At 35.5% G+C, this 25,863-nt stretch overlaps 1 protein-coding gene across 3 annotated transcripts in view; it reads right to left on the reverse strand.

Moving 5' to 3' along the window:
• LOC145266453 (uncharacterized) overlaps positions 1-25,863 on the reverse strand; it is a 435,170-nt gene that overhangs the window by 195,591 nt on the left and 213,716 nt on the right. The window contains exon 1 of one of the 3 annotated variants that reach the window (XM_080122132.1): positions 5,691-6,070. The exons of the other annotated variants lie outside the window; for them this stretch is intronic. Within the exon in view, the coding sequence (XP_079978258.1) occupies positions 5,691-5,730 (40 nt within the window). The 5' untranslated portion in view covers positions 5,731-6,070. Of the gene's footprint in view, positions 1-5,690; positions 6,071-25,863 lie in introns of those variants that run through there. 3 annotated transcript variants of the gene reach the window in all.

Consider the following 25,863-nt stretch of genomic DNA (forward strand, 5'->3'; position numbering starts at 1 on the left):
TGCATTTTCTCACACTAAGCGTAGATCACACGATTAAATGTCTCTTTCTAGAATTATGTTCGGTCCACACTTTTGTGATGTTTTCTTTAGAAAAATGATGTCATTAAGTATAACGACAACATTTCTAAGAACTTGTATTGACAGAAAAGATGTTACAGTTGTATCATACATATGTTGCAGTTTTAGCGATCCAACACATCATGGTTGGTTAGTTAAAAACAAAAAATACAGCTGACCCTATTTCCTCACAGATCTTCAAGAGGGTGAGGGTACTAGAGAAGAGTTAGAGAGTCAAATATGAAGTTAGAGTTGGAGTCTGAGCAAATTCAGTTTTTTCAAAATTGAGATCCGTGAAAATTGGCAAATTCAAATTAAAATAAGAGATGACTCATATATCTTGAATTGGAAGCCATGTTTCAATTTAGAAGAGTATCGATGGGTAGCTATTCTATACAAGTACTGGAGATGAAGAATTCTCGGTGAGCAGCTGTTCTGTAAAGGTTCTAGACTTTATAATTTTGCAGCCAAAGAACAAAAGAACCTTTTCGTGTTGACATGAAAAAATTATGTGCTGAAATGCTAAAAGATTTCATTTTTATGGAGCAATTCCAGTTTCTGATTGGCTGATAGCAGAACGTGAAATAACCTGATTCGTCAGTTCTATCAGCAACGTTTATAAATAGAATCTCCCAACTTTGAGGGAACATTCCCCATAAAATATCAAAAATATTTCACCCCCTCTATTTTTTATATAATGGAAAAATCCTTTCAGTTCACGTTTAATTCTGTTTATATATATATATATATATATATATATATATATATATATATATATATATATATATATAGAGAGAGAGAGAGAGAGAGAGAGAATATATATATATATATATATATATATATATATATATATATAGAGAGAGAGAGAGAGAGAGAATATATATATATATATATAGAGAGAGAGAGAGAGAGGGGGAATTAGATTTAGAGTCTAAAGTGCAGAATTTATTTTAATGGATTAATAAATGCATTAATATTTTAAAAGAACATTGCCCATAAGCTCAATAGGTATATGTATCCTAGAGCTATAGTAATATTGAGTAAAAAGATAAATAATTGCGAATTAAAAATCAATTTCAAAAGGAAAAAAAAATCGATCAACTTGAATGGTGCATAGCTGTGCTTAGAGTGGTTGCACACATAGGTGCAATAAGTAAGAATTACATAATGTTCTGGATGAGTATAAAATCTCCAATAAAGTTTTTTAGTCATACAGAATTCAGGAACAAATATAGTTGCTAATGTCAGAGAATGTAATTTAGAATAACTATCATACATTGTAACTTCGGCTGTGAAGACAACCATTATATTTAGCAGAAATACAGTTTCTTATTTTAATCGCTTTCTATTAGCAAATTAACTGAAATATAGGATCAGCTTAATTTGGAAAAACAAACTCATTCAAGATGTGATCAGATGGTGGAATTCAACATTATTTACTGAAAATAAATTAAGAACAACGAAAAGTTCTTGTAATGTGTGCTGTAATGGGGACTTATTTGAAAAAATATCTAGTAAGTCCATTTAAAGAAATCACCAAAGAAGCAAGTTACAGAACATCAACCATATCAATGATAATACATACAAATTTAGCTGTGAGGTTATTTTTGTCGAAAGTTGTTCAATCAAATTGTAGTATTTCTGACGAAGGCCAGAGGAATTAGTTGGCCGAAACGTTGTGAATAAACAATCCAATAAAAAGATGAAAAACAACAACTAATAAAGATGAGACTAGTAGTCCGAAATAAAAAATAAACTAATATAGTATTTCTGACTTTAGTGAAATCCTTTTAACCATTGCTGAATAATTCGGGTTATCAATCGAATCAAGATTTTCATCCTATCTAAGTGATAAAAACTTGTGTATGCCTTCTTTCTTTGACCCATGATTCAAATATTAATTTTAAAAGATTGGCATAGAAAACATATTTAGAATTGGATTCTACATCTACTTTTCACTGTTACTTTACACCCAATTGTTCCAACACGACACCTGTAGCCAGTGAACTTGCATCAACCCATGCATTCAGTTCGTTTCCAGATACTTGCCACTCACCCTGGGCAGGGTCATTCCTATGTACTTTGGACAACATTTCAGCCATCATTTGCTGGAGAGAATCATCATCCACCATGTCGTCCCATCCTTTGGTTACTGCAGTTACTCGTCTTTTTAACACTCCTGTTGCCGATCGGAGCCATTCACAGACAAGTAGATGTCCTACTAATTTACCACAAATAGAAAACACAATGCGTCTTGTCAATACACTGGGTAACTCTGGAATCGCGCTCCCTCGCTTCCATCGCAAAGTATTGTCCTTCTTATAGATCTCTAGACCTAACGGGCGCCCCATCCTTTAGGCGCTTAGGGTCTTTGCTTATTAACCCAAACGATTCCAGTTTTGCTCGAACCACATCTGCAGATATTATATCCTCATTAACGTAGATGTCATCAAAATAAGCTGAAGCAGCTTTTGCTGTGGTCTCATCCTGCATCAAAACAGGTTTAATAATAGTTGTCATTATTAAGGGTGCTACGTTTAGGCCAAAACCTAAACGTGTAAAACAATATCGTTTTCCCTTGATTATCACTGTCTGAAATGGCCATAATGACTCACGGACACGTATCTGCAGGTAGGCTCTCTTCAAATCCAGCAGTGCTACATTACTCCCTTTCTGACGCCACTCTCTTAGTTTAGCAGCGCACACATCTGCATTTCCAGTGAAAGCATCAACATGTTGATTCAATTCTCGGTAATCCATTACGGGTCGAATTTTGTCTTTAGTAGGTTGTTCAACAGCCATGAGTGGAATTAATCCTTTTAGGTGGTCTCAGACGTTCCTATGGGTACGGTATTAACCATTCGTTATTAATCCACATCTGAAGTTCCTCTTCATATGCGGCACAATTCTTCGTGGAAACTGCATACTCTGGAATGGTGTTGCACAGCCGATCTGGTGCCTGGCTCATAGTCCATTTCCACTTTGGAGTCCACACCTTTTCGTTGTCGTCAAACGTAGCACAGAAGTCCTTTTCTTCAATAGATACGGCTGCACAGACTTCTTTTCCTTCTCCAAGCATTACACCTCCAGTCGCTGTGATTATGACGCCTCCTAGTGCTTGTATTGCATCAATTCCAATCAACATGTCATAGCCAAGGGGTTTTTCTTGCATCACCAGAACATCAACTTTGGCTGTGTCACCCTTCTCAGTACAGATCATGACTGTCCCTTCACAACATGGTCGGGATAAACCATTGATCATCATAATACCGACTGGTTGCTCCCGCCACATCTGACAGTAATGTGCACTAACTATAGACCGGGAACACCCCATGTCTATATGTGCTGAACACTGCACATCGTCAATTTTAACGCCAATGGCCGGTAATCCTGTGTTTATTGGTTGGCAAGGGGGGAGGGTGGCGATAGTACCTTGCCCCCAACGTCATTTCCCAAACAGTTGCGAGATATGTGCCCATACTTATTGCAGCGATAGCATTGTACTGTTCTGTGCTCGTGGATATACACACCTCCTATCACTCCGGCACTCCTTAGCAAAATGATTGGCCTCCCCACATTTATAGCACACTGGGCCTACACACCTTCTCTCAACTCCAAACAAACTTCTGCTCATTCAACTTATTTCTTCGAAATCCAACTTCAAAATGAACATCCCTCTAAAAAATCAACCCTCTTTTATCTCCAACCAGGAGCATCTCATTTGCATATCGGGTGGTGATATGCTTTTATGTTCAACTCTAAGCAAAATAAAAAATGAGAAAATAGCGAGGTGGAGAATTGAACTATCTTGTTTCTCTTTCAACGTCAGCTACCGACCCGGCAGAGAGAACTTAACAGCTGATACACTGTCAAAAATATGATGCAACAAAAGAGGACAACCTCCGAACACTACATAACAATCTCTGTCACCCGGGTATCACTCGAATGATTCATGCTGTGAGGAGTAGAAACTCTTTCCTCGGTGAAGGAGGTAAAAGAATTATAAATTCCTGCCAAACGTATGCTGAAATAAAGCCTCAATTTTATAAACTCAGAACTGGCGTTTTAATAAAAGCAACACAACCGTTCGAAAGACGAAATTTTGATTTTAAAGCAAAACAAGGAATCGATATATATTAACGGTAGTCAACGAATATTCACGGTTTCCTTTTGCAATCCCTTGTTCATACATAGCGGTTACTGCAATTATACAATGCCTTTATTCATTATTCGCTATATACATTCAGACAGAGAGGCTTCTTTGATGTCAAAGCAGCTTCGACAATTTCTACAGGAACAAGGAGTAGCCATTAGTCATAATTCAGACAACTCCCTATAACCATCAAGGTAATGGCTAATACAAAAGACATAATGGCATTATTTTGAAGACCGTTCAATTGGCTGCATCAAATAACGGATGTTCAATTGAGAATCGGAAAATCATCTTCCTGTTGCATTATATGCCATACAATCCCTATTCTTTAGCGCTACAAATTCTCCTGACACGATCTCTCTAATGACACAGTCTCCGTTGGGGCTCCATCAGACACTTCAGATGGGTCAACACCTGGATCCCTGACAGATGAAAGACTAGCACCGGAAAAACGTGTTTATCCAGGGACTGACTGACATGGAATGATCTGCTCGGTTTTTAATAAGAATATCAAGACATAAAAGTCCAAATTTATATTATATTATATTATATTATATTATATGTGTGTGAATTATTATATTATAATATATATGTATGTGTGTGTGTTGATAGCAAATCATCAAATCATTATCAATGCAAATATCATTAAGGATTATGGAGTTTACTTAGGTGTGTGTGTGTGTGTGTGCGTGTGTGTGTGTGTGCGTTTGTATATTTCTATATGGCTAAATTAATAACCCAACCATTATGAATTTTGGAATGTTGCTGCTTGGGGTAAGGAATCCAAAGATGGGTGATATTTAGTTTAATATAAATGAGGTAAAAACGTTGTGAAAACCTTTCATAAAATTTCAGATGATATCTCCATACTTCTGTGACATTTTAACATATATCAGATTTGCATTGAATTGGATTCATTTCTTGGTTTTGTTAGAAAAAAATCCAATAGAGTGCTTGATTATTTAATAATAAGAGCATATGTTTTTTAAATTTATTTATAATGTTACAGATATTAAATAATACGTACAGATATTTGAACTCAGAGCTCAAATATGGCTCAAGATAACCGGGATCCATTAGTTTATAAACATAAATAATTTTTTCTGAGTCCATTCCAAGCTATAATGATACCATGCTAATTTGATCTACTGTAACATTAATAAATAAATATATATGTAACACGTAATATTTTGTTAATTATAACACACACGGGCACACACATACACGCACACACATACTAGAAAAGAATGTGACAAATTGAGGTTGGATTAAATTGTTTGAATCAGGAATTAGTCTCTCCCTGCACTCTTTTTAGGTATGGTTCAAATAGTATTACTATTTGTGATATGATGGTAATGAGAGAGAGAGAGAGAGAGAGAGAGAGAGAGAGAGAGAGAGAGAGAGAAGTTGAGAGGGATAGACAAATAAATTAAGGAAAAACAATTTTTTTTTAAGTTCAAAATAAGAAGGCGAGACTTACCCTCATCGGCGTGCATAAGTCTCCAACTTTTCACAGCCATTGAATGATAATCCTTGAAAATGATTTCACAATTTAAATACTCAGTTTTTGTGCATTCTACGTGTCTTATAAGAATCTGTTTTCATCGATAAAGCAAACGATGCACCCGAGTGTAATAATGTTTGGGAAGGTATGGCGGGTTTGTTTACAATGAAGTCCCAACTGCTGGGAAAGTTGCAGGAAGATTTGGTTTGGTTTTGTAACGGATATATATCATCCTGATGCATTGAAAGGGTGCACACTAGCATGCATATTTGTTGGGTGCACGTACGAGCATCGACTGCTAATGATATCATCAGCTGAGTTGATTGGGAAAAGGGGAGAAGGGTTACGGAAATGGATGAGAAATGAGAAACTATGAATGTGAGAGAGAGAGAGAGTGGAAAAAAATGAAATAGAGAAAAAAGGAATAAATAGAAAATGAATGGAGAAAAATAAGCAGGAGGACAGAGAAGGTGAAAAAGATAGGGGATGAAGAGAAAAAAGGGAATAAAGAAAGTGAGGGATAAGATGAAGAAAAAGGGGATACAGAGAGAAGATAGAGAAAAGGAGAGAAAAGGGATAAAGAGAGAGAAAAAGAATAAAATGAAATAGGAGAAGGAGAACAAGAGAGTGAGGGGGGAAGGAGAACAAGATAGTGAGGGGGAGAGGGAGAGAGCAGGAGGAGAGAGCGATGGGGGGGAAGATGAAGAGAGCGAGGGGGGAAAGGAGAAGAGAGCGAGGGGGGAAGGAGAAGAAGAGAGAGAAAAGGAGGATAAAGAGAAATAAGGAAGGGGAAAAGAGGAGGGTTGCAGGGGATAGAGAGATAAGGGTGGAGGAGGAGAGCGATAAAGGCTGGGGGAGGGAAAGTGAGATATGAGAGAGGAGGAAGAAAGTGATGAGGAGGAGCACGAAGAATAAGAGAGGAGGAAGAAAGTGATGAGGAGGAGCACGAAGAATAAGAGAGGAGGAAGAAAGTGATGAGGAGGAGCACGAAGAATAAGAGAGGAGGAAGAAAGTGATGAGGAGGAGCACGAAGAATAAGAGAGGAGGAAGAAAGTGATGAGGAGGAGCACGAAGAATAAGAGAGGAGGAAGAAAGTGATGAGGAGGAGCACGAAGAATAAGAGATAAGGAGGAGAAGGAGGAGCACGAAGAATAAGAGATAAGGAGGAGGGGGAGGAGCACGAAGAATAAGAGATGAGGAGGAGGAGGAGGAGGAGGAGCACGAAGAATAAGAGATGAGGAGGAGGAGGAGGAGGAGGAGCACGAAGAATAAGAGATGAAGAAAGGGAGATGAAGAAAGGGAGATGATGAAGGGGAGACGAAGAAAAGGAGATGATGAAGGGGAGACGAAGAAAAGGAGATGATGAAGGGGAGACGAAGAAAAGGAGATGATGAAGGGGAGACGAAGAAAAGGAGATGATGAAGGGGAGACGAAGAAAAGGAGATGATGAAGGGGAGACGAAGAAAAGGAGACGATGAAGGGGAGACGAAGAAAGGGAGACGAAGAAAGGGAGACGAAGAAAGGGAGACGAAGAAAGGGAGACGAAGAAAGGGAGACGAAGAAAGGGAGACGAAGAAGGGGAGACGAAGAAGGGGAGACGAAGAAGGGGAGACGAAGAAGGGGAGACGAAGAAGGGGAGACGAAGAAGGGGAGACGAAGAAAGGGAGACGAAGAAAGGGAGACGAAGAAAGGGAGACGAAGAAAGGGAGATGAAGAAAGGGAGATGAAGAAAGGGAGATGAAGAAAGGGAGATGAAGAAAGGGAGATGAAGAAAGGGAGATGATGAAGGGGAGATGATGAAGGGGAGATGAAGAAGGGGAGATGAAGAAGGGGAGATGAAGAAGGGGAGATGAAGAAGGGGAGATGAAGAAGGGGAGATGAAGAAGGGGAGATGAAGAAGGGGAGATGAAGAAGGGGAGATGAAGAAAGGGAGATGAAGAAAGGGAGATGAAGAAAGGGAGATGAAGAAAGGGAGATGAAGAAAGGGAGATGAAGAAAGGGAGATGAAGAAAGGGAGATGAAGAAAGGGAGATGAAGAAAGGGAGATGAAGAAAGGGAGATGAAGAAAGGGAGATGAAGAAAGGGAGATGAAGAAAGGGAGATGAAGAAAGGGAGATGAAGAAAGGGAGATGAAGGGGAGATGAAGAAAGGGAGATGAAGGGGAGATGAAGAAAGGGAGATGAAGGGGAGATGAAGAAAGGGAGATGAAGGCGAGGAAGAAAGGGAGATGAAGGCGAGAAAGAAAGGGAGATGAAGGGGAGGAAGAAAGGGAGATGAAGGGGAGGAAGAAAGGGAGATTAAGGGGAGGAAGAAAGGGAGATGAAGGAGAGGAAGAAAGGGAGATGAAGGGGACGAAGAAAGGGAGATGAAGAGGAGGAAGAAATGGAGATGAAGAGGGGGAAGAAAGGGAGATGAAGGAGAAGAAGGATGAAAAGGGAGAAGGGGCGGATGAGGAGAAGAGAAAGATGAAAGAGGAGGAGAGATATGAGTGGAGGAAGAGAGAGAGATGAGAGAGGAGGATGAAGAAAAAAGAGGGAGAGGAGGAAGTAGACTGGAAAGGATGTAAAGTGTGAGAGAATAGGTAAAATAAATTGAAGTTAAATTTAAGAGAAAAAAGAATTAAACCTAGAAAGAAATTGAAATAAAAACATCCTTTTTAAAAAGAATAAATAGAAACGACCAAATGAAAAAAATTTAAAAAGGGTGAGAGAGAACTAAAAAGCACATAATAAAGGTCAACATTAACTTTAAAGCAATTCTGAAAATTGCTGCTCAACACTTTTTCTTAACATTATCACAGGTGCAGTGCAGATTTTCCAGCATTTTTTTTTTATCCAGCCAAGATTACAAGAAAGACCTTAACAATTTCTCTGCCGCCAGATTAAATTAGTGGACGACTTCCTGCATGTAGAGCGCCACGAATTTTACACTGTACCTGCTGGTGATAGTCTCCCTTTATTTTGAAACTATATCTTATTTTGCTTGAATTTAACCTATTTAATTAATCAGTTAAGTGTGTGCTGATGAATTGTTACTCAGGATCATTAAACAAAAAGACTCTGGAACCAGGAGTGCTGGAAAAACATTTTGCATTTCTTTTGCATGAAACCATTTTTTTAACACGGTAGTCCTGATTTAGCTACAGTCTTACTTGTGCAAGATAAAAAAAAAAAAAAAATTGTTCGCTGTTCAAATATTTTTTCTTTCAGAAGATTAAAATTAGCACTTCGCCCCCTTTACTAACCCACAAACCACCCAAATCTCACACCTTCACTGCTGAGGTCCCTAGATGCCGGAAAGCATAGTTTCTTCCCCTCGAGTGTTGGATTTTGGAATTCCCTCCCTGTTTCCTGCTTCCCTGACTGAACTAACATGCATAAGTTTAAAAGTAATGTGAACAGACATCTTACTGCTGAACTCTCCACAGTCCCTTGTTAGACACAATCTCAAATAGTAGCCCCTTATGTTCTAAATGGCAATCTGGCTTGTTTTGGGTAAAAAAAAAAAAGATTAAAAAATAATACATGGTTAAACATTTAAACAAGAAATTGTAAATTATTTTATATTTTGCATCAGTAAATGTTTAAATAAAATAAATCCACCATATTGAAAATCCAAAACAATCTCTCACAAGCTGATTCTATTTTTTTTTTTAATAAATGATATTGCATCTATTTTTCCTAAAAACAAATATGAAATACAATAGCTTTGCTGGCTCAAGAATTATAGAATGATCTTCCTTGAATTATACTTAAGAGAATGCACTTTCTTGTTTCTAGAAATAAAATTTTAATTCAGACCATGTGGAGAATATAGAAACCAAATGATGTCATACGTCGTTTGACATTTTCTGGTCACAGTCAGACTCGCAGAACGGCTCTGCTCAAAAATGTCAATATATACTTATTCATTGCACAAGCATATATCTCAGCTATCTGCCTTTCACAATGCACGTTCTTCATCGATTGCGTTGGGCTTTTAACGTATTCTTTCACTCATCTCTTTGTCTAAATCGTGACTTTGGTTTTCACTTTTTTTTTTTTTGTAAATATCCCTTTCGCACAGTTTGTCAACAAGCTATACGAAAATAGATGCATATGTAAAACGAATTGTTACTTTTTTTTCAGGTTTACTATAACTTCAGAAAACATCGCACACGAAACATATGCCTGAGAAAGAGAGTTCCTCAAATACGCAGTTGCTAAAAACGTTAATGCTAGAATATTCCATATTCACTAGCTATTGAACTTAGTAGCCAGTGTTCAGCTGTCCGACAAATTGAGCTAAAACTTAGAAGCCAGAGAGTTGGTGTGTAAGCAAGCTGAGATGTTTTATTATGCTTCCCTATAAGCATACGCATTTTCTTTTGCTAGTCTATACATTCTAGTCTATAACAACTGCTTCATTCGAACAAAAGATTGTCAACTGGACGTCAGTTACAGCTCTTACCCCAGTAAGTTTTATTTAAATTCTACATCAAATAGTTTTATGCAATAGGTCGTTTGCAAAAAGTGCCATGCAGCATTTTTTACACTCCCCTAAAGTTAATGTTAAAATAAGTGCCTATAAAAATAAGTGTCTATAGAAATGAATGCTTATAAATGAAATCAAAATGAACAAACTCTGATAGATGATAAAATTTTAAAGTTGCGCTTAGACAGAGCCTAAAATGAGCCTCCAACCTAATAGATCCTGCTAACCTCCAACCCCTGTCCCATCCCCCGCAATGTTGCATCACTGTGCCTGTTTTGCAAGTACTTTAATGGAATGTGCTCTGATAAATTCATGGCACCTGTGCTCCTTCGACGTACATAACCAGACAAGCAGCAAAAATGTGATCCCTTCACTGCTGCTGCGGTCCCTAGATGTCGGAAAGACTTCTACTCTATCAGTTTCTTCTTGTTTGAGGTTAAAGCAAAAAAAGGGGGTGGGGAAAAGTGAGTACCAGAAAAGGGGATTCCTGGTAAATGGCCTTTCTATGCTCACTTACTTTCTGTGATTGAACGTACTTAAGTTGGAACAGCAGAAACTGCAGAATGGTTTAACCCTAACCCAACACGCGACAAGCGGAAAAGTCAATCAACCTTTTTTGGTGATTGTTTCACCCTGGCACCATCACAAGGTCTCCATACACATAAGCTGTAATTGCCGACCATTTCGGTTCAACAGGCAAAAGACTAATTATCTTGTTCACGTCGCTGCTCCATGGAAAATACTTTCCCAAAATGTGGTCCAACTATATGCCATAAAGACATTTAAGAGTCTTGGACAACTGTTTTTAGAATGTTCATAACCCTCCCCTAACATTCGTTCATTTTCGCATTACACTTTTTTTTTTGCTTTTGTTGCCAATAATTGTGTTGATTTTTGATTGCTCAATTCAGGAAAGAAGAAGAAAGTGAATGCGTGTTAAAAACTGAAAGGCTCCAATGCTCGTAGCCTAATCGGTTGCTGTCGGTGGATTCTCTTGTTTACAAGTGTTGTCATGATAACAGAAGTTTTGTCATTCCATTGAGGCGCGTGTTAAGAGGAGAGAACATTGGGGAATGGTGAAGGAAATGCAAAGAAAGGGAAGTCTGCGAAGACAAACATTCCGGATGTAAATAGCTTTTTTTCGTCTTTTTCTAAATTGGATGTAAAAACAAGTAAAGGAAGAAAAATGTTTAGAATAACAAAAAAAAAAAAAAAAAAAAAAAAAACGTAGAAAGCTGAAGGGTGGAGAGAAAAAGGGAAAGGGGATAGAATGCAAAGAGAGGGAGGGACAAAAAAGACGGGAAAATAGTACAAGAGAAGGAAGAAAGGCAGGGAAAAGAGAAAGGAAAGTAAAAGCAAAAAAAGGGGACAGCAAAAAGTGGAAGAATAGGAATATGGAAATCGAATAGGGAAGAGAAAGGGGAAACGAGAAAATAAAAAAGGACTAAGAACTATAAAGAAATAATCATATCTTACAAGAGAAGAAAAGAAAAGAGAGGAAGAGGAGAGGGAAATGAGGAGAAGGGGTGGATAGAGGAGGAGTGGGGAGAAATGAAGTGAATGACAAAGAAAGAGGAAAAGAGAGAGAGGAGAATGAAATTGATAGAGAAAGTGTGGGAGATGGATAGAGAGAGAGAGAGAGATTAGGAGAGAGAGATTGGGAGATGGATAGAGAGAGAGAGAGAGAGAGATTGGGAGATGGATAGAGAGAGAGAGAGAGATTGGGAGATGGATAGAGAGAGAGAGAGATTGGGAGATGGATAGAGAGAGAGAGAGATTGGGAGATGGATAGAGAGAGAGAGAGATTGGGAGATGGATAGAGAGAGAGAGAGATTGGGAGATGGATAGAGAGAGAGAGAGAGATTGGGAGATGGATAGAGAGAGAGAGAGATTGGGAGATGGATAGAGAGAGAGAGAGAGTGGGAGATGGATAGAGAGAGAGAGAGTGGGAGATGGATAGAGAGAGTGGGAGATGGATAGAGAGAGTGGGAGATGGATAGAGAGAGTGGGAGATGGATAGAGAGAGAGGGAGAGTAGGAGATGTATAGAGAGAGTGGGAGATGGATAGAGAGAGAGAGAGAGAGTAGGAGATGGATAGAGAGAGAGAGAGAGTGGGAGATGGATAGAGAAAGAGAGAGTGGGAAATGGATAGAGAGAGAGAGAGTAGGAGACGGATAGAGAGAGAGAGAGTGGGAGACGGATAGAGAGAGAGAGAGTGGGAGACGGATAGAGAGAGAGAGAGAGAGACTGGGAGACGGATAGAGAGAGAGAGAGTGGGAGACGGATAGAGAGAGAGAGAGTGGGAGACGGATAGAGAGAGAGAGAGTGGGAGACGGATAGAGAGAGAGAGAGTGGGAGACGGATAGAGAGAGAGAGAGTGGGAGACGGATAGAGAGAGAGAGTAGGAGACGGATAGAGAGAGAGAGAGTGGGAGACGGATAGAGAGAGAGAGAGAGAGAGAGAGTGGGAGACGGATAGAGAGAGAGAGAGAGTGGGAGACGGATAGAGAGAGAGAGAGAGAGTAGGAGACGGATAGAGAGAGAGAGAGAGAGTGGGAGACGGATAGAGAGAGAGAGAGAGAGAGTGGGAGACGGATAGAGAGAGAGAGAGAGTGGGAGACGGATAGAGAGAGAGAGAGAGAGAGAGTGGGAGACGGATAGAGAGAGAGAGAGAGTGGGAGACGGATAGAGAGAGAGAGAGTGGGAGACGGATAGAGAGAGAGAGAGAGTGGGAGACGGATAGAGAGACAGAGAGTGGAAGATGTGGATAGAGAGAGAGAGTGGGAGATGTGGATAGAGAGAGAGAGTGGGAGATGTGGATAGAGAGAGAGAGAGTGGGAGATGTGGATAGAGAGAGAGAGAGTGGGAGATGTGGATAGAGAGAGAGAGAGTGGGAGATGTGGATAGAGAGAGAGAGAGTGGGAGATGTGGATAGAGAGAGAGAGAGTGGGAGATGTGGATAGAGAGAGAGAGTGGGAGATGTGGATAGAGAGAGAGAGTGGGAGATGTGGATAGAGAGAGAGAGTGGGAGATGTGGATAGAGAGAGAGAGTGGGAGATGTGGATAGAGAGAGAGAGTGGGAGATGTGGATAGAGAGAGAGAGTGGGAGATGTGGATAGAGAGAGAGAGTGGGAGATGTGGATAGAGAGAGAGTGGGAGATGTGGATAGAGAGAGAGAGTGGGAGATGTGGATAGAGAGAGAGAGTGGGAGATGTGGATAGAGAGAGAGAGTGGGAGATGTGGATAGAGAGAGAGAGTGGGAAATGTGGATAGAGAGAGAGAGTGGGAGATGTGGATAGAGAGAGAGAGTGGGAGATGTGGATAGAGAGAGAGAGTGGGAGATGTGGATAGAGAGAGAGAGTGGGAGATGTGGATAGAGAGAGAGAGTGGGAGATGTGGATAGAGAGAGAGAGTGGGAGATGTGGATAGAGAGAGAGAGTGGGAGATGTGGATAGAGAGAGAGTGGGAGATGTGGATAGAGAGAGAGAGTGGGAGATGTGGATAGAGAGAGAGAGAGTGGGAGATGTGGATAGAGAGAGAGAGAGTGGGAGATGTGGATAGAGAGAGAGAGAGTGGGAGATGTGGATAGAGAGAGAGAGAGTGGGAGATGTGGATAGAGAGAGAGAGAGAGAGTGGGAGATGTGGATAGAGAGAGAGAGATATATATATATCTCCCACACTCTCTCTCTATATATATATCTCCCACACTCTCTCTCTATATATATATCTCCCACACTCTCTCTCTATATATATCTCCCACACTCTCTCTCTATATATATCTCCCACACTCTCTCTCTATATATATATCTCCCACACTCTCTCTATATATAGAGAGAGAGTGTGGGAGATATATATATAGAGAGAGAGTGTGGGAGATATATATATATAGAGAGAGAGTGGGAGATTGATAGAGAGAGAGAGAGTGGGAGATGGATAGAGAGAAAGAGTGGGAGATGGATAGAGAGAGAGTGGGATATATATATAGAGAGAGAGAGTGGGAGATATATATATAGAGAGAGAGTGGGAGATATATATATAGAGAGAGAGTGGGAGATATATATATAGAGAGAGAGTGGGAGATATATATAGAGAGAGAGTGGGAGATATATATAGAGAGAGAGAGTGGGAGATATATATAGAGAGAGAGAGTGGGAGATATATATATAGAGAGAGAGTGGGAGATATATATATAGAGAGAGAGTGGGAGATATATATATATAGAGAGAGAGTGGGAGATATATATATATAGAGAGAGAGTGGGAGATATATATATATAGAGAGAGAGTGGGAGATATATATATATAGAGAGAGAGTGGCAGATGGATAGAGAGAGAGTGGCAGATGGATAGAGAGAGAGTGGCAGATGGATAGAGAGAGAGAGTGGCAGATGGATAGAGAGAGAGTGGCAGATGGATAGAGAGAGAGTGGCAGATTGATAGAGAGAGAGTGGCAGATTGATAGAGAGAGAGAGTGCAGATTTATAGAGAGAGAGAGAGTGGCAGATTGATAGACAGAGAGAGTGGCAGATTGATAGAGAGAGAGAGTGGCAGATTGATAGAGAGAGAGAGTGGCAGATTGATAGAGAGAGAGAGTGGCAGATTGATAGAGAGAGAGAGAGTGGGAGATGGATAGAAAAGCAGAATGGGAGAGAAGAAAGCAGAGTGGGAGAGAAGAAGGCAGAATGGGAGAGTAAGATGGGAACAGAGAGACAGAGACATGTAACGAAGGAGACAGAGAGATAAATAGGGAGTAAAATAAAGTATTCTAACAATCAACGACAAATGAAAATAAAACACATTCAAAATAATTGTAAAGGTGAGGGACGAGACAAAAAAGGGGTAGTGAAGGTTAGTTCAAATTTTAAATTTCATCATCGAATCGGAGGAGGGAGGTAGATTGGGTGTGAAGAAAGATTTCTGTCGAAAGGAACACGTCTTTACAAACACGGTTGACTCAGTCACAGAAGAAAAACTTAACTTTTACCAAAAACTCCTGTAAACACGCTGAGTCATTTCCTTTAAAATATTAAAGAATTCTACCATTTATTCCATCGAATCCAATTCTACATTCTCACCGAACTTCCCAAGCAAAACAGATTTTTGAAATCAAGTCAGGAATTATCTTGTTAGGACACAGACAATAGAAATAACTATAATCTTTGACATTCGATAGCTTAAATAAAGACAAAATAAATGTTAATTATTTTAAATAAAAAGTATATAATGTGTGTATGTGTGTATTTAGGTAGCTTTTTTTTTTTTCATTTGAATAAACATTAAAAATAACAGAAAGCGTCTGCTTAATTATGACGGTTTTACTTTTTATTTATTTATTTTTTATTTATTTATTTTTCGTGGTTTTATCTTTTCTTGGGGAGACGTTTAACTTGACAGATTTGTCGGTTTGCAGATAATTCAAAAGAGGGTAAGGCCATTGCACTCAACATTTCAAAGGCGTTCAGCAGAGTTTTCATCATCAAATCTTTCTTGGAATACATATATTAGATCCATTGCTCTTTCTGATTCTCGTAAGATAGTTTCTCTCTCCCATTATAGATACTTTCTCTCACGCCTGAGTCTATTCTCCTTCTCTACGAATCTACTATCAGACCATGTATGGAGTATTGTCGCTTTTTGGGGGGTTGGTGAATCTCTGCCCTATTTGAGAGTTCTTGATAAGGTGCAGAAACATATTTAATTGGCCTCACTATCTTCTCTGTAACCTCTCTCTCTCACACACACACACAGACCTAATGTTGCTAGTCTCAGTCTTTTCTATAAATACTGTTATGGTATATGTTCTTCAGAATTATCTGATTTATTCCCTGCTTCGTTTGTCCCAGCTCGTTTAACTCGTTGGTCTAGTGGTCTCCGTCAATTCGCTGTTTTTATACCTTATTGTAATACAACTTCCTATTCAAGTAGCTTCTTTCAAAGACTCGCAAGCTTGTGAAATTCTTTTTGCTTATTGTTTCCCCCCTATTTTTAACCTTGGCCTTTCTAAAACTAAGGTCAAAGACATCTCCCGTCCTTCGTTCTTGTTGGCTCCTTATATTAAGTGGCTTAACGCTTTGTCTGGGCGATTTCCATCACAATTTGATGCTATATTGTGTAATGTAAGAGCGTGAATAGAAAGAGATATGACTTATTTGCTAACTTTGTGTTTTAGTATTATTAGTATATTCTATTAACTGTTGGTATATGATACAGCAGATTGCGAACAAGTAAAGAATTTAGTATTGACTTATGTGCTAGTAACAAAATTATGAACAAGACGCAAAAAAATGTTTACTATATTAAAAAAAAAAATAACAAAAAAGTTTTTTCCTGGAATTCTTTAACCAATTTGAAAAAAAACAAAAAAAAAAACAAATGCGTAGTTAATATAAAAACGAAAAACAACATGTTCAAGATATTGGAGGACTTGTAAAACAGCACCAAGAAAAACTCATAGAAAATTCTTGAGAATAATTTTTGGAAATATAAAAAAAAAATTGTTCATACAATAAAAAAAATTCTACCCTTTCTTTGGAAAATTTTAAGTTATTAAACATGAAACGTATGTCAATTGCATGCTAAGAAAAAATTTGAAGTTATTAAACATGAAACGTATGTCAATTGCATGCTAAGAAAAAAATTTGAAGTTATTAAACATGAAACGTATGTCAATTGCATACTAAGAAAAAATCCAGGAGATATTTTGTTTCAGAAAACTAGATATTTGGTGAAGGGTGTTCATTTTTCAATGCAAACTTACCCAAATATTTGTTTAAATGTTTAATATTTGTGCAAGGTTTTACGTCTTATCTACGAGAGTCTGTAATATAAGATCACGTCTACTATCAATATTAGAACAAAATTCTGAATGCACATTACAAAATATAGGAAAAGACTGTCAATGCATATTAAAGTTATGCCATGACACTGCTAAAAATTGAGAAAAGAGATATTTACACATTATCTTGATCAAAATAAAGGAAAAACATGAAATATTTTCTTTTTTATGGATTTGTCAATTATAGAGACTGACCATTTTAAAAATAAGAGTGTCAAATTGTTGGAGTAAAGTTTTGCACATGTTTAGAAAATTCGGAGCTATCAAATAAGAAAAGTAATTATAAATTACCAAAAACTACAAACACTATTTCGTTTCAGAAAACAATTTTGCTATTAAAAAATATTTTTCGTGAACGGAGTTCACTTTTAAACGCACTTTACTAATCCCTTAATCTAATAATAAAAAAGGATTTCAAAGATTATACAAGTGAAGTGAATGTTAAAAATTCAAACTCAACGAATTTATATAAATGCCTGTGTAAGGTCTTATGTCCCCGAGAGACTCTAAAAATAATATCACGTCTACTATGATTCTTAGAACAAGATTCTTAATTAACATAACAAAATATAGTGGAATAATGTCAACGAAGAATAAGTATATACCATGACACCGTCAAAATTGAGAGAGGAGTTATTTTATATACATACTCAATCAAAAGAAAGGAAGAAGATGAAAAAAACATGACTTTCTTTCGAAATTAGTTATGAGTGTAATTAAATGCGTTTATATGAAAATTGTTCCTAAAGAAATAAAGACTCGTATCAATAACAGATATAAGGTGTTATATTATAGAAAAGAATAGAAAATAAAAGAATCCGACAAAATTTAAAATACGGTTTGCATAAACAGAAAATGCACTTACTGCCTTTAAAAGATTTTTTACCGTAAAAATGGAAACACAAATGGTAATTAGACACACCGGCTAATCTAAGGATGATTAATAAATGAACACAGGAAAAAAAAAAGCAAATCAATGCTAATTACTTTTTTTTTTTTTTTTTAAATTCCCATCAAATAACCAGTAAATTATTTCAAGTGAATTCTCTGCTAATGTATCATTTTTTAAAGAAAAAAAAGAAGCCTTCGCCAAGGATCGATTTTGAAACCTATTTGGATGTGGTTACTCCATGGAAACTACTAATACGTGCCGGAATGGCATAAAACAGCTTCAAATATTACAGAAAATTTAGAAAGGCAACTTAAATCACGTTTTTCAGACATTTTTCGGAAGTTAGGAATGTACTCAAAAACAAAAGCTAGATTTCAATTAAAATATACAGTCTAACCAACTTTGTAGAACAAAAAGACAAGCCTCCTTTGTAGCTCAAGGAATAAATAAAAAAGAACTGAACCATCCAGAAAAAAATGGAGTTTTAAGTAAAACTAACTACAGGGTGGAACGATAAAATTGTCGCCCTACAAAATACATGATTCCATTTCCGTTTGATGAAAACTATTTTTCTTTTTCTTTTTTTGTTGCAGACCATCTACTAGTTGGCCAGCTGTGTACAAATCCCAAGAGCGATAGGAGCCTTCTATCAAGTCTGAAAATGACACAATGTTCAACGAGCAAAATTGGAGATGCGCCGTTGTACAACTTATGCTCTCTACCTATCCAAGTTATGACAACAGGACCATTGCCAGCACCCTCAAAATGCATTGCTGGATTGTCATAGCAGGAATGTGCCCAGGATGATGAAAAAGTACCTGGTCACAGTTATGGTCTTTGGGATGGTTTCAAGTGAGGGCCACATCATGCCACCTCAAATCTTCGAAGTCGGCTTGAAAGTCAATACCAAAGTGTACCTGGTGATCTCCTGATGCAATCGGTTTGTTGCTGAACGAACCTCGGTGTGGCAGCAGGACTCAGCGCCAGCCTACAAGTCCAAAGAGACCCAAGCTTGGCTTCAGAAAGAGTGCTACAACTTTGTTTCCTTTTCTCATTGCCCCCTCCTCCTCCGACCTGAACCCGCTGGACTACTGCGTTTGGTCATACATCGAGAACATCACCAAAATGACCTCCCACAACACCAAAGTCAGCCTGATCACCGAGTATTCGCTGACTTCGTCCTGGCACTTGTAGAAAATGCATTTTCCCAGTTCTGGACCCATATCGAGGTAGTGATTGAGGCTAAAGGCGGCTACATTGAATAGATGTCAGTTTTACTACATAATCAAGTTACCCGAATTGATTTTTTTAATAAAAGTTTTAAAATAAATCTGTAGTGTTGTTTTCTTTTAGGGCGACATATAGTATATAGTCCCACAGTTTATGTAAAACGAAAACATACTCACGTTATTGAAACTATTTGTTGGATGTTTACTTGCAAATAGTATTAGAAGAAAAATGTATAGAATAGTGAACTATAAACGCACACAAAAGCATTTCTTTTTAACTAATGAGCCAATACTTATCAAATCCAAAAGCCTCTCGAGGATAAAGGTTAATGAGATGGTGGATTTCTATTTGATTATTGCTGAATATAATAAGAGAAGCCAAAATAATGGATGGAATCAACAAAATTTGATTATAAAGAGTTGTTTTTTTACATGTGTTTATGGCAATGCATTTAAAAGCAAACATGTTGCAGCATACATAGGGTGTAGTCATCTTGTAATTTGTTCCAAAGATGGGAAAACCTTGGAAAGAAACTCTGTTCATGGAAATTCCATCTGCCACGATGCACATTGAAGAATAAAGGAAAGTTCTTTTTCATTGTAGCAATACAAGTTTTTGCTGTGAATGTCTTACAATGATGAACCAAAGATTAAAGCTCAATCCAGCACCTTCTATGAAAATAATGATAGAGTAAAAATGACTAGCAATGTCTTTTCTGTGAAAAGAATCTGTAAATGGAAAATATCCTCCACCACCAATAAATTGCAAAATCCATTTTATACTATATCAGCAGACGTTGCCTGATCATAAAATACGCTTAAATAAGATATTTTAATCCATGCACATTTTCTATTTTTTTTTTTTTTTACAAAGCCAATTCTTTATTGATTATTATATTGTACGCAATATCTAGTCGTGATTTCAAAAGTTAAAAAAAAAAAAAAAGACTTGGGTGCCATCAGCTAGAATTGAAACGAAAACACAGCACTCTAGTCTTCTTAGTCATTATTGTTTGAGCGATCATCAGATGGATAAGAAATAGTTAAAAATGAACCAACTTTAATGTATAAATTTATATTTGCGCATGCATACAAGAGCACTTAAACCCATCAAGTTCCTTTTTTTTCACTTTTGACTCCTTAGCAGCTATTTTAACCGACTAAAGAAAAAAATCAAATTAAGTTTCAAATCTATAGACAAAAAATTGACACAGGAGTTTGGTAGAGACTGTTCCACAGAAAGACAAAGTCACTTATTAATTATAATACACCTATATTCCTGTCCATTTGTTCACAATGATATCATAGCATATGACGTCATGTGTGACATCATAGCAGATGACGTCATGTATGGGGAAAACAAAAATGAAAGGATATTTCCTGGGCAACGTCGGGTAGCATGCTAGTATGTATATACTAGCATGCTACCCGACGTTGCCCAGGAAATATCCTTTCATTTTTGTTATATATATATATATATATATCTCAAGGCAAGAATATATATATATCTCAAGGCAAGAAAAGAGCTCTGATCAGCACTTGTGCAGATGTAGCAGCAACTTATTTGAGTCTTATCTAGATAGAGGATTACTTAAGGAGTTAGATACTTTCTGGGGCTGAAGAATGGTCCAACCATTTTTCCAGCAACTTTAGCAACAGATTAAATATAAGAATTCCATTTTTGATTTGGAGAGAAAATCAAGCCAAAGAACTTACCAAATCAAGGGTCTTAAAGTCAATACTTTCAATTGGTGCAATACAATTATCTGGGTGTTGTTGGTGAAAGGAGACAAACTTAGTTTTAGAGTTATTAAAAAATAATAAGCCACTTTTTTCTTCATTGCACCACCTGCTTCAGATAGGAAAAGTGCGAATCAGTAAGATCTTGGTCACTAATGCTCTTCAATGTGCTGCCTTAGACAGTTGTATCATCTGCATAGATGTTAAATGATTTCACAATATGATTTAGAAAACGAGTAATGAAGATTAGGAAAAGGTGCGAGTCCAGAGTAAATCCTTATTACACATTGACACTGATACTATTTACTACAGACTTCGGCCCATCAAAAGATACTTTTATAGACCTATGAAGGAGAAAAGATTTGATAATTGAGAAGATACTGTCAAAGCTTCCATAGCTAATAATTTTGTGAAGCAAGCCTTTGTACTAGACTCGATCAATAGCTTTTATATGCCAATAGTTATTGCTCTAGAAATGAGCCACCATTGAGAGATTTACTGATTGCATACAATATTACAGTCAGCCCGTTAGCAGTTGATTTTGCAGCACGAAATCCATATAGCTTGTCATCAAGTAGATAACTTTGGCTGAGGTGATTTATCACAAATTGAAACAAGTTCCTTATGATGCAAAGAGAGTTAATGGGTCTGTAACAATGCAGAAGATTGATGAGCACTGTTCTAAAATACTGGACAGATGATAGAAATTTTCTAAGGTGATGAAAAGCATTTTTTCATTATGTCACAGTCCACTTGGCCTTAACCCTTTGAACTCGAATATCTGATTCGTCAGTTGAAGAAAAACAAGGATTCTAATTCAAATTTTGATCAAAATTCTTTCAATCGTTTTGATTCTAAAAAAATGTCTAAATGTCTAAATGACTTAATATTCCCTGAATTTAATTTTCTTAAAACTCCTTAAGATTTTAAGAAATTGAAATTGAGGAAATCTTGCTTCAATGGCATAAAATAATTATGATCAAATTTCAAACAAATTTGATATATTTCAGTTTTCAAATGCGAGGTTGTGTCGATATAATGCACCCTAAAATCCCTTTAAAATACACTAAAGAAACTGAAATTTGGGGAATATTTATTAACTGATGTCTAGTACCCATTGTTAAAATTTTAACGAAAATTGGAGGTATATGAGTTTTCATGAAGGGCTTCCAACCCCCTTTTTTTACCAATTCTGCATAAAGCTAAATATAGCCTACATTAAGCAGCTATGTTTAAAAATTCAGGAGCAAATGCCATGCATACAAATATATGAACATATATACATACATCTAATTTTATATAGACATATCAAGGAAAAGAAAAACTGTAATTTGACACACTTCAGTTCAAAATCTTCAATTTAGCATTATAAATAAAAAAATAGCATGGTTTATTTTCATGTCAAACTTTTATTGAGAGAGGGTGCAGGGTCATATTAAATTTTTTTTTTATGTTGTGCTTGATTTTATCTTGTGTCATAAAGAAGTTTTATTTATATCTCGCTTCCCCAAAAATCTATGTACCAAAATATTTTCTAATATAACTACTTTTGATTTTCTACTATCCATCTTCAAAAACAAGGAAAGAAATAATAATGGGGAGGGGCACTTCCCTTTTTGAAGGTTTGAGGATGGGAGAATATGGGGAAGTGGGGTTTTGTCTAGAAGGAAGAGATGCGCTTCTAGAATGAATGATAACTGTGACAGTTATAGAAGACTTTTGTAGAATTTACCAAAGAGAAGAATCTAATCTTCTTAAGTGCCATGTCAAAGAGATAGCATTTCAAAAGACGACAGGACGAAAAGATAACGGAAAAAAACATTTGGAAAGAAAATCATTTCGAAATATAGCACAAAGCTTGCCACACATAAACATATTTACAAATGCTAATATTTATATCTCTCTTTATGTATATAAGAAAAATGTGACCCGTTCTGTTGAATTTTTGAACCAGGAAAAAATAAGTTGGCAAATCAGTTAAATATTTTTTTTTTTAAATGATAAAGTGAAAAATTAACATCTCTGCTCGCTAAATATTATATAAGTGAAATTATATAAACATCAGAAATTTCATTTACAGCTCTACATATGCATTGAGCACTTGTGAAAGAATACATTTAAACTTTATACACACACACACACATTATATATATATATATATATATATATATATATATATATATATATATATATACACACACACACACACACTCCAGGTTAGAGGTATTCAAGAGTGATAACTAGGGCTATGACAACAGCATACTCTTTATTGTTTTGACTCTCGAGTGTGTATCCGTTGATATCTTATATGCTTTTATATAGAGTGATGTGGTTCTTAGTTGATTAACTGTGTCGGATATATACTCGAGAGTCAAAACAATAAAAAGAATATGCTGTTCTCACCGCCCTGGTAATAACTAACGAATTTAATGAGATTATTAAGAGTGCTCAATAAAAGAAGAGAAACATATATTTTTTATTAATATAAACAAATTTACAAGGTTGCAGCATTGGACATGCTAATCTTTTGGACGAATGGTTGGTTGAAAGCAAAAGTTCTTGACAGCTGACTTAATAAATGGTGGCTTTCCACAGACTGGTTTCTTCTGTAGAAAACAATCATTTATTAAGTCGCCTGATGAGGACTTCTGGATTTAACTGACCATTTGTCCAAAACACTAGCGCGTTCAGTGTTGTAAGCATGTAAATTTGTTTATATTAATAAAAATATATATGTATATATGTGTGCATGTGTGTATATAATTATTACAATAATAATTTTAATACCTAAAGACACTAATATTTCATCCTTTCACAAATGATTCAGTGCCAGGTGACACGATTACTACCGGTTGAGAGATTTGAAACTGGCCACGTATTATATATATATATATATATATATATATATATATATATATATATATATATATATTTTGTCTTCTATTTTGAAAAAGAGAGGTACCTTTCTCTCGAAATTAATCAAAGTTCCACACTACCCACGGACTTTACATACACCAGCAACTTGGTTATAAATATATATATAATACTAGACTACCATGACCCGTTGGGTCAGTATGTTATATTAGCTACGGAATTAATGTACGAGCGTGACACTTGTGACGTAAAGAACATAGTTTTTTGTGACATAACAGAAACATTTCTATGAAAGTATATTAAAATGAAAAAAGAATATAGATAGATATCTATGAATTCTTCTGTTTATAATTGTTTATTTTTGAAATAAAAACAAAAAAACTTACAGCACTTGAATTATAAGTGGTTTGCCATACTTATAGGTAAGTGTGCACTGAACAGATACCATAATACTTATAATCAAATTCAAATTTTGAAATATCTTTTAATTTAAACGTGAAAAAAAAAATTGGGTCGCTGAAAACGTACACAGTAAAACAATACATTGTAAAATAGTAGATTTATTTGTAAGAAAATTGCGTTAAAATAACTTAAACGTAATACGGAAATGAACGATGTAAAAAATGCAGAAAGTATTAACAATTATTTATTTGGATAATTTAAAACGCAAAAAAAAAAAATTAGGCCGCTGAAAACGTACACAGTAAAAAAAAAATATGTTGTCAAAAGGTTAAAGTTAATTTATTTGTGAGAAAATTGCGACAGTATAGTTGTAATATAGAATAGTTGCAAAACATCCCCTAAGGGGTCTGTATGTTATATTAGCTATGGAATTAATGTATGAGCATGACACTTGTGATGTAAAGAAAATAGTTTTTTGTGATATAACAGAAACATTTCTATGAAAGTATGTTAAAATGAAAAAAGAATATAGATAGATTTCTTTGAGTCGTTTTGTTTATAATTGTTTATTCTTGAAATCAAAATAAAAAAATAAAAAAACTTACAGCAATTGAATTATAAGTGGTCCTGCATCACAGCTTGGATTTTTATCAGCCACTTGTGGTCTTGTAACTTTGCGTTTAGGTATGATCTGAGGGGAAATACATTATTTCAATTTTCTTCATCATTAGTGGTAGTAGTAGGAGGATAAGAAAGAGGGGGCGTAGTAGTAGCAGCAGGAGGAGGATAGTGTGCAAGCAAACAACCAAGAACAACAGAGTTTTAGTTATATATATATATATTATATATATATATTATATATATATTATACATATATATTATATATATATTATACATATATATTATATATATATTATACATATATATTATATATATATTATACATATATATTATATATATATTATACATATATATTATATATATATTATACATATATATTATATATATATTATACATATATATTATATATATATTATACATATATATTATATATATATTATACATATATATTATATATATATTATACATATATATTATATATATATTATACATATATTATACATATATATTATATATATATTATATATATATTATATATATATTATACATATATTATACATATATATTATACATATATTATATATATATTATACATATATTATACATATATATTATATATATATATTATACATATATTATACATATATATTATATATATATTATACATATATATTATATATATATTATACATATATATTATATATATATTATACATATATATTATATATATATTATACATATATATTATATATATATTATACATATATATTATATATATATTATACATATATATTATATATATATTATACATATATATTATATATATATTATACATATATATTATATATATATTATACATATATATTATATATATATTATACATATATTATACATATATATTATACATATATTATACATATATATTATATATATATTATACATATATATTATATATATATTATACATATATATTATATATATATTATATATATATATTATATATAAATTTAGTAATGAGATTGATAATTTAAAAATCAAATTATAATTAAATTAAAAATCCGTTTCATAAGAAGGAACAACAACAA

This window comes from Euprymna scolopes, chromosome 41, assembly GCF_053919585.1.
Source record: "Euprymna scolopes isolate OS-2025 chromosome 41, ASM5391958v1, whole genome shotgun sequence".
Lineage (NCBI taxonomy): Eukaryota > Metazoa > Mollusca > Cephalopoda > Sepiida > Sepiolidae > Euprymna > Euprymna scolopes.